Here is an 8,695-nt window from a genome sequence, read left to right as displayed (position 1 = left end):
GAGCCGTTCCAGCCCCTTCTGCCAGCTGCCTTAGACTCTGTGGTCCTTGGGGGCTGAGAACAGCCGGTCTCACCCATGCCCTCTCAACCTCTCCTGCCACGTAGCTCTGTGCAAGAGCTGGGCAGGTGGCCTGGCATGTGGCAGCATGGGCCGTGCTGTCTGAGGGCTGGCACTTGCGCTCCTGTCTAGGAGGCAAGGAGTTAAAATTCAGCCCCAGTCTCCTTGTGATGAATATTTAACAGCAGTGCACAGGCAGGAGCTCAGGCTTTCTTTTGCTGTCTTGACGGTTGTGGCTGGTAAAAAGCCTCCTCGTGTTGGAGCAGAGCAGCGCAGCCCCGGGGCTCGCTGCAGAGGAGGAGGAGGAGGAAGGTCGGCTTTGGAGAAGCAGAGCGGCGCTCCCTGGGGGAAGTGGTGGCAGAGGGAAGCTGAAGACACGCGTGCCTGGTGCCATCTGTCCAGCCCCGCTCTTCTCCCTGGCACTGGCCATCCTGTCTGGCCAGCATGAGAACGCAAGGACTCGGGCTAACTTTTATTACTTTGCCTCTTGTCATCCGCGCAGCCACGGGAGGTGAGCTGGCAAACGTGCCATTTCTCTTCTCTCCCCCTTGGGTGTGGGCTTTGCCCTGCACACAGCCTGCTTGAGACGCGGGTGAGGTTGGGACCCCCGCATCCCAGGCCGTCCCCGCTGGTGTTGGGGGGGTGGCTGTTTCTGCGGCAGAGCGGAGATGACACGGGGATTTCCTTCTCGGGACTGCACTGGAAACCTGTTATCTGGTCCATGCCAAGTCTCAGACTCCTCCAACCCTCCTCTTCTCACTCCTCCAGGCTGGGGCAGGCAGTTCTTCACCTTGCTCTCGGGGCCTGTCTGCCACCTCCCTCTCCTTTGACCCATCTCCGTGTGTCTGTTGTGAACCCACTCCTTACATGGGGCCAGACCCGGCTGTGGTGCACTGTGCTGGGCGTCCAGGCAGACTTGGGAAAACTCTCCCTGTTTAACACCCTCATAACCGGTCAGGGGATCTACCCATCAGATCTCACCCTGGCAAAACTCTCACTGAAGTCCCACGCAGGTCGGTCAGTGGGACAGGCTATGGGCCAGCAGTCAGTGGGAGCCTTGCCAGAGTAAAAACTGAACAAGGAGTTGCAGAGCTGGCTCTCCATCCTCCCAGCTGCTTGTGATCAGGTCCCTGGGGGAGATCTCCTTAACCCACAGCAGGTCTGGGAGTGACCCAGTGGCCTTGCTGGGTGCTGCCTCGTGGGAACTTTCCATCTGCCTGACAGGCAGCTCCTCACAGGCTCTGCACTTTCCGTATCCCTGGCCCCGTGTGCTGCTGTTTCCCCTGCTCTTCTGCTTTTGGCTTCCGACTTGGAGGGCTCTAAGGCTGAGGGGCGAGGGGCTGCAATATGGCTCTTCTCCATTGCAGTGCATGTGGTGTGGGGCAATGGGAGCGGGGAGAGATTTGAGATCTGCAGGGCTGGCTCTCCTCTTCTCTGTCATTGTGGCAAGCTTCCACCCATGTGCCCTGTGAGGGGGCCTGGCTGTGAGGTTTGGGAGCCTTCCTCTTGAAGGTGTCAGCTCCTAGCTCCTCCTGCTGCTCGTTGCAAGAGCTCAGGACAGTGGTGCATCCTTCATGGGGCATCCTTGCCTTGACATGTCCTGCCTTTCATGAACCTCCCTGACCAAGGGGAGGGCACGGCTCACATCCCAAGCACCCACCACCCCGGAGACCCACTGAGAAAGCTCTTGCTTCCACCTGGAAGTGCTGCGCTGAAAGACGGTGGCTGGCACTAGATAACGTGAATGAGGTGTGGGGAGTGAGAGCATGTTCCTGCAAAGCTGCCTCTGGTTTATGGCACAGGCTGTTTCCTGCCAGATGAGGGGAAAGGCTGGAACTGTGTCTAGAGCTTTATTCTAAGTCTGTTGAAAGTGGCCAAATTCTGCTCTTGTGGCCAGCGGCATAAATGCAGAGGCACTGAGTTGCAGTTGGTGAGGATTCACCTGCAATGAGGCATTCAGGGGTTTGGCTCATTCTCACAGTGGGTAGTGCTGGCGGGGTTTCCTCTGGAGTTGCATTTCAAGGGGAAACGGGATGGATTTGCAGGAGGCTCTCTGCTGTTCTACCTTCTCCAGCGAGGTCTGTTCTTGGCAGTCACAAGCCCTAGCATGCTCCTGGCCATTTGCTCTGGGGAAAAATGCTCCTCTAGCCAAGGCAGAGACCTCACTTTTGCTCTAGGTCTGCTGCCAACTACTTATCTGGGGTTAATCGCTGAGGACCCAGATGCTGTGTAGAGCTCTAATCCCATCCCTCCTCCCTCTTCCCAAGCACCTGGAAAGCAGGATCCCCTTGCCTCTAGGGCTGCTCCTGCCAGTTTGGGCCCAAGGCTTTGTGAACTGTGTGCAAGGTGATGGCTTCACATGACACTGGGCCCAAGTCCAGTGCAGGCAGGGCCGTTGTGAGCTCCCCCCAATGTCCCCCCAGTGTGCTGCTGGCTGGGGGTGGGGGCAGGTAGGGTAGCTCTGTCACTGGAGCCCACCCATGGCTTATCTACTGGTACTGCCAATGGGGTTGAGCTGACAGAGGTTACAGGGGCTTCCCTTTACTAGGGCCAGCTACGCTGAGACCTCCAGCTTGTTCTGTTTAAGTGGATGGCTGGTAACAGCTCTCGCGTATGGCCCTGCCAACCTGTATGGAATTGAACCAGTGGGCTAGGGTCGAAAGGAGCCATATCCCATTACAAAGCCTCTGAGCCATTCAGCAGTGTCAGTTCTCTTTATTGCACATGTGACTACTATCTGAATGGTGCAGCAATGGGGTTTGCTCTCTGGCCAAATGGCCTGAAAACCTGCAAACCTCAAGGTAATGCACCAGAACTCACATTGTTGTTGGGACTGTGGGATGCAGGGGCCTTGTGAGCCAGTTGCTGACCCTTGGCAGGGCTGCTGGACCATGGCAAGGAGGTCCGAGAGGCCTGGAGATTCTGCTTTGTGTCTTTTTGCTTCCTAGTGACCCATCCTGGGTTGTTCATGGTGTGGGCCTGCATTGCTGCTAGTCATGAAACAGGTACAGCAAGACTAACAGATAACTCCACAGCCTGCTGGAACTGGCATGGTGCATTCTCTCTACCAGTGCCAGCAGCCACCCACCCACTTGCTGCTTGCAAGTTGCCCCCTGCAATGTGCTTGTGGTGAAAATAGTTTAATAGGGCCCATGGTGTAGTGCTGCAGTTTTCGGAGCAAAACTGAGGCCATCCAAAGCTCAGGAAGCATCCATGCTGAGCTTTCGTGCTTAGATTTAAGAATGAAAATCACCACTGGGGGACTCCACAGAAGAGCCTTACCTAAAGACAGATGTTCTCACCCCAACGAAGCAGCAGCAAGAATGCGAATCTCTGGTAGCGTGCCAGACAAATCCTAGGGGGAATCAATTTCCTAGGTTTCGGCTTACCTGATCTGCACGTGCAAATGAACATTTACTTTGCCTACCTGTGGGTCTTGTCGCATTCAAATGCACGTCTAGAAATGCTGCAAGAGCATGAATGGAGATGGAGTCAGGCCAGGGTTATCTATAATGCACCTCAGGGTAGTTCCCAGAGGGACCTGACTGGGTTTCGTGACCTGTGAAGATCCATAGGAAACCAGGAGCCAGTCAGAAGGAGGGCCCGGCTCTGGCCAGGGCAGGTGAGATTTGACTGTGCATGTGCCAGGTGGGTAGAGGGAATTAATTCTTATGGCATCCCAGGTAGAACAGCTTGAAGCCTACGGCAGCAGTGCCTAGAAGCCATGTTGCGTGGTGCTTTGGATTGCTGTCTAGACCGGCCAGCACAACATACTCGCTCAGCAGGTGGAAGGTATCACACTCGTCTTCTGTCCCTAAATCAGAAAGACAGCGTCCTCAGCCAAAGCAACCCAAGACAGATGACAGTGGAGGGATCCCAAGGGCCTCTCTGCTTTAACTGGGTCAGGTGTGAGTCATGGGGGCTGGGCACATTCCCATCTCAGTGTCTTGGTGCTGGGAGCAGGACTTAGCCCACAGTTTGCGTTTTTAGATAAGGCAGGGTTGGTGTATGCTACCTCTGTGCATCACTTCGATCTCTGTGAGCACAGCTACATGAGAGAGGGTCCATCAGTACCACACTGACGCACAATATGCAAGCAAATCCAAGGTCCTGTGATATACATGTCTAGGGATGGGGCTCCTAATTAGTGACATGGCAGGTTTATAACAATGTTGCAATCACTCATGTTCCCTCTCACCTTGACCCTTATCTTGTCCCTCCTTCCTCATGTACCATCCTAGTGCTCCCTGACCAGGCTGTGTCTACTTCTGTCTGTCTGTCTTGCATGCAATGGCTCCCCAAGTGTCGCATCATTGGATCGTATCTAGACCTATGCCTGAGCAGAGAAAGCTGGGAGTGGGAGGTCAGTACTCTGAGGCCTGGGGATGCTGGAGGAGGGATGGGGGAAGGGCATTGCTGACTTATTCTGCATTCCTGCATCGTGAAGGGCTGTGTTCCCTTGTCACACCGAGGTCAGGCATTAAACAAAGCCCCTGTTAATTGCTCCACTTTGCGAGGTTCAACTTGTTAGCAATGGGAGCAATTACAGCTGTGCCTGTGGGGGTTTTGCAGCTTCATTGCAGCTGGCTCAGGGCTTATGGGAGGGGGTTACGTTGTTAAGGGCAGATGGCAGGGGGTGTAGTGCATTGGTTGGGGCCACCAGGTGCCCTCTGTATGGGGGCTGCCCTAAGTGGCCTTGGGCATGTTCACCTTGCGTGTCTCTGCCCTGCCTGTTCACTTGTGGAAGTCCAATACAGCGTGTGACTATGGGGAGAGAGTGGGAGGTGGATTTTGACAGCACTGCATCCAGCAGTTGATGAATTTTTTGGAGTGTAGGTGGGGCGGGGGGAAGGTCTGGGGGAATAAATGTTCATGGCTCCAGGCTACAGCAGGGGAGATGCGAACCCTACTGTGTGGAGCAGGAGGCTGTGACCCCAGAAGGTCCTGACCACTCAGACTTGGAGCACTAGTTGCTGCTGGTGGGGGATGCTAGAGGAGGGGGAGATGCTTGAGGAGGCACAGGTCTGCGTGGTGGTAATGTCGTGGTGAGATGTGAAGGACAGCTGGCTCCAGAGGCTGTTCAGTGGGAGTTCTCGGTGTGAGTAAGGCCTCCCAAGCACAGGGCGATCATGTCTCTCTCCCCTGTGGTCTTACCTCCTTGTGGCTCTTGTACCCAGGATGGTCAGTTCGAGCTGTGGTGACACTGAGGGGGGCAGAGGAAAGGGATTTATAATCCGTTATCCTCTGCAGGGTACTACCATCTCTGAAGAGAGCAAAGTGCCCAATGAGTTTGGCCTCACGGCCCTGTGCTGAAGTAAGTGAAAACTTGTTATCCTTGCCTGACAAATGGGGAAACCAAGGCACATGGTAGGGAAAGATCACACATAAGCTCTAACTATATGTCCGCAACTCCTTAGGATTTGACGCTATCTTCTGTAAATGTGTTCCTGAGTGTCCTGTTGAAGATTGCACGGCAGCCCAGCGGCAGATGGGAGCGGTACAGAAGGGTTTGACTCCCAGTACCGACAACAAACCAATACTGCTTCTTTCACCAAGACAGTCTTTGCTTACTACTGCAGTGGGTAGAGCTTCCCCTCCAAAGGGATTGCCTCTGAGTGGAGAAGAAGGGGAAGGGCAGCTGCATCTCACTGGGGATGGGTAGAAGCAGGTGTGTGTAGTAGTTTGGCTTTGGATATGGTCAGACTCCAAACCTGTATGCGCAGATGCAAATAACTCAAATGTCAGCATTTCTCCCAAGCCACTGGACTCTTTGCTGTACCAACAGAAATCCACTCCCACACCTGGCTCAGGAGCCCTCACATGGGTGAACACCTGACTGCATGACTGTATTTGAAGAGTAGCTATCAGTGGTTTGCTGTCAGACTGGAAAGGGGTGTCAAGTGGGGTCTGTCCTGGGCTCAGTTCAATTGAATATCTTCATTAATGACTCAGATAATGGAGGACAGGAGGAGAATGTGAAACAATCTCTAGGCAAATTGGAGAAATGGTCTGAAGTAAATAGGCTGCAATTCAACAAGGTTATGTGCAAAGAACAACACAGGGGAAGGAATAATCCACTGCATACATCCATAATGGGAAACAACTGGCAAGGCAGTAGTTTTGTGGAAAAGGATCCGGGAGTTATAATGGATCCCAAACTGAACATAACTCGATAGTAGTGTACTGTTGCCAAAAAAAGAGCCGATGTTTAATTGGGTTGTATTAACAGGAGGGTTGTTTGTAAGACCTGTAGAGTAATTCTTCCCTGGTACTTGGCCCTGGTAAGGCCTCAGATGAAGTGCTGCTTCCAGACATGGGCACCCCACTTTAAGAAAGATGTGGAGCAGCTGGAGAGAATCCGATGAAAAGCACTAAAACTGAATTGTCTAAGAAACTACGGGGAAAGAACTGGAGAGATTTGATAACAGTCTTCAAATGTGTGAAAGATTACTGCAAAGAAGAACATTATCAACTCTTTTCCATGTTGATTGGGCATAGGACAAGAAGTAGTGGGCTTAAATTCCAACAAGGGAAAATCAGTTAGGCTTTAGGCAATCATTTCCAACCATAAGGTTAGTGAAGCAATGGGATAGATTGCCTGGGGAGGCTATGCAATCTCAATCATGAGGTTTTTAACCTCTGTTGGGAAAGGTTTAGGTCTAATTGACTCAGCTTTGCAGCATGGGGTTGGACTAGAAGACGTATCTAAGTCCCTTCCAGCCCTGTTTGCTGCGATGCTGTATGTGGGAAGCTGGAGAATTACTGTGCTGTAGAAGTTCCAGTGTAGGGCCTCAGAGCTTTGTGCAGAAACAAATCAGCGGGAGCAACTAATTGGGGGAAAGACACTGCAGCCTTGGGGACTGAGTTACAGTTTAGCTGCAGTAAATTAAAAAATGATGAATATGGAGCTGTGCGCTGCCTGCCACCCAGCCTGGCAGGTTTTGAAAAGGGAGTGAACAAATGAAAGGCAGATTTCCTTGGAGAGGGTCTGCTGGGGAAGAGAACAGTGAGAAACAACAATGACCAGGACAAAAGCATGTGAAACACAATCCCCTGATTGCACGTTCCATGGGAAATGCTGGTGCAGACCACAGACAGCTGGTTTGCAGGCTCCCACCCCCCACCAAAGCTCTGGTGTGGTAAGGAGGATGGGAGCCTGACAAACAGCTGTGGCCTCCCACCTTCCCAGCTGCACTGGAGTCCCTTTATCATATTACCTTCATGGAACAGTCCAAAGTTAGCTCACCATGTGTTAGATAATGCAAGCTGGAGATACCGCTCGTTGGAAAAGGCCAGCTTCACTGCACTATGATGGCACGTAGCCTGTGGTTTACTGCTTAAATGCTTGGACACTAGCATGGTAAGTGCAGTTAGCCTGTGTTAAGTATAACAACCCTTGTGAAGAATAGCAAGGCTCTCAGGGTCTCACATCATTAATGGAGATGAGATGAAAGGCTGGATGGAAGAAAGTGGCCAAGGCTGGCCAACTGGTGCATGGTGAGTGCTGATTACTGTGCTTGTCATGATCATCCCCTTGTTATCATGGGCAGCTCCATCCTGTCTGTCTGTAGTTTCTCATGCTGTGAGCTGCTTGGGGCAGAAATGTTCAGTGTATGTGTGTGTAGGCATATACATAGCTAGAACAATGAGACCTGATAAGGTCATTTGCAGTCCATCCCTGGAGAGTGCTGAAGAAACAAGAAGGATACCCTGGATTCTGTGTCTGGAAATGTGATGGGGAAATATGTTGAAAGAAGCCAGGAGAGTACTTTTGCTGAGCTTCATCTCTGTTAAGTCCACAGTAAATGCACGGAAGGGCAGGGGAGGCCAATCCGGTTAAGTAGAGATGCAAAGAGTAGGATAAGTAAGACTGAGGAGGTTAAAAACATAATAAATCTAGTGAAGGAGAGGACTGCGAGAACTGGGAAAGTTAAATAATCAGGTTACAGGGATAATTAGAGGAGCAAATGCAAATATTGAATGCTGAATTGCAGAGAATATTTCAGCCTGCAGTGAAGGGCTCCTTGGATGTATTATTAATAGGCAAAAGATAAAGGGAAGAATGGACTGGTAAAAAGGAAAGAGGGGATTAAAGACCAGCCAGAGAGAGGTAGGTTTTACAAGAGCTTGCTGCTGGCTTTATTGGGCTGGAAGAGGACAGGGAAATACCTCGGAGGGGAATTGTGTTTATTGTAGCAGGATGGGAAGATGTCACCTTCCTCCTACCACGTCTTCCACTTGTCACCCTTCACTGCCTGTCCCTGTCATCTGCTGTCTTCCACATGCAGCCTGACCCCATAGACTCTTTTCTCTCGTGCTTCTCCACAGCCTGTCTTCCTTCACTCTGCCTGTCCCCTCAAAGCTGGCTCCCATCTCATCCTTAAATGCCTTTTGTTTCCCCAGTCCCTGCAGCCCAGAATGCAGCACTTGAGCATTTATCCCACTGCTGTCACCTGTCTGCCCTGGGCTGACCACATGCTCCCCAGGGTTACTCAAGATGGGGGGGGGGGGTCAGATGATGACCCCTGCACCATCCTCTGCAACCTCTCAATACTCCCTGGTCTGGCTGGAACAAGATGTCGCAAAGGGTGGTAGAGAGGTCTGTAGGTCTGTGAGAAGTCAGCCCTGGAAGGGAGCT

At 52.1% G+C, this 8,695-nt stretch overlaps 1 protein-coding gene across 1 annotated transcript in view; it reads left to right on the top strand.

The window, feature by feature from the left end:
• The first annotated feature begins 279 nt into the window (after window positions 1–279).
• LOC109290420 (carbonic anhydrase 15-like) overlaps window positions 280–8,695 on the top strand; it is a 34,265-nt gene continuing 25,849 nt past the window's right edge. The window contains exon 1 of the mRNA XM_019506917.1: window positions 280–568. Coding sequence (XP_019362462.1) covers window positions 502–568 — 67 coding nt within the window. The 5' untranslated portion in view covers window positions 280–501. The remainder of the gene's footprint in view (window positions 569–8,695) is intronic.

The sequence above is a fragment of the Gavialis gangeticus genome, unplaced genomic scaffold (genome assembly GCF_001723915.1).
Source record: "Gavialis gangeticus isolate Ggan-Ray unplaced genomic scaffold, GavGan_comp1, whole genome shotgun sequence".
NCBI lineage: Eukaryota > Metazoa > Chordata > Crocodylia > Gavialidae > Gavialis > Gavialis gangeticus.
The sequence above is the reverse complement of the archived record's forward strand: the minus strand, read 5'-3'. Positions and strand labels throughout refer to the sequence as shown.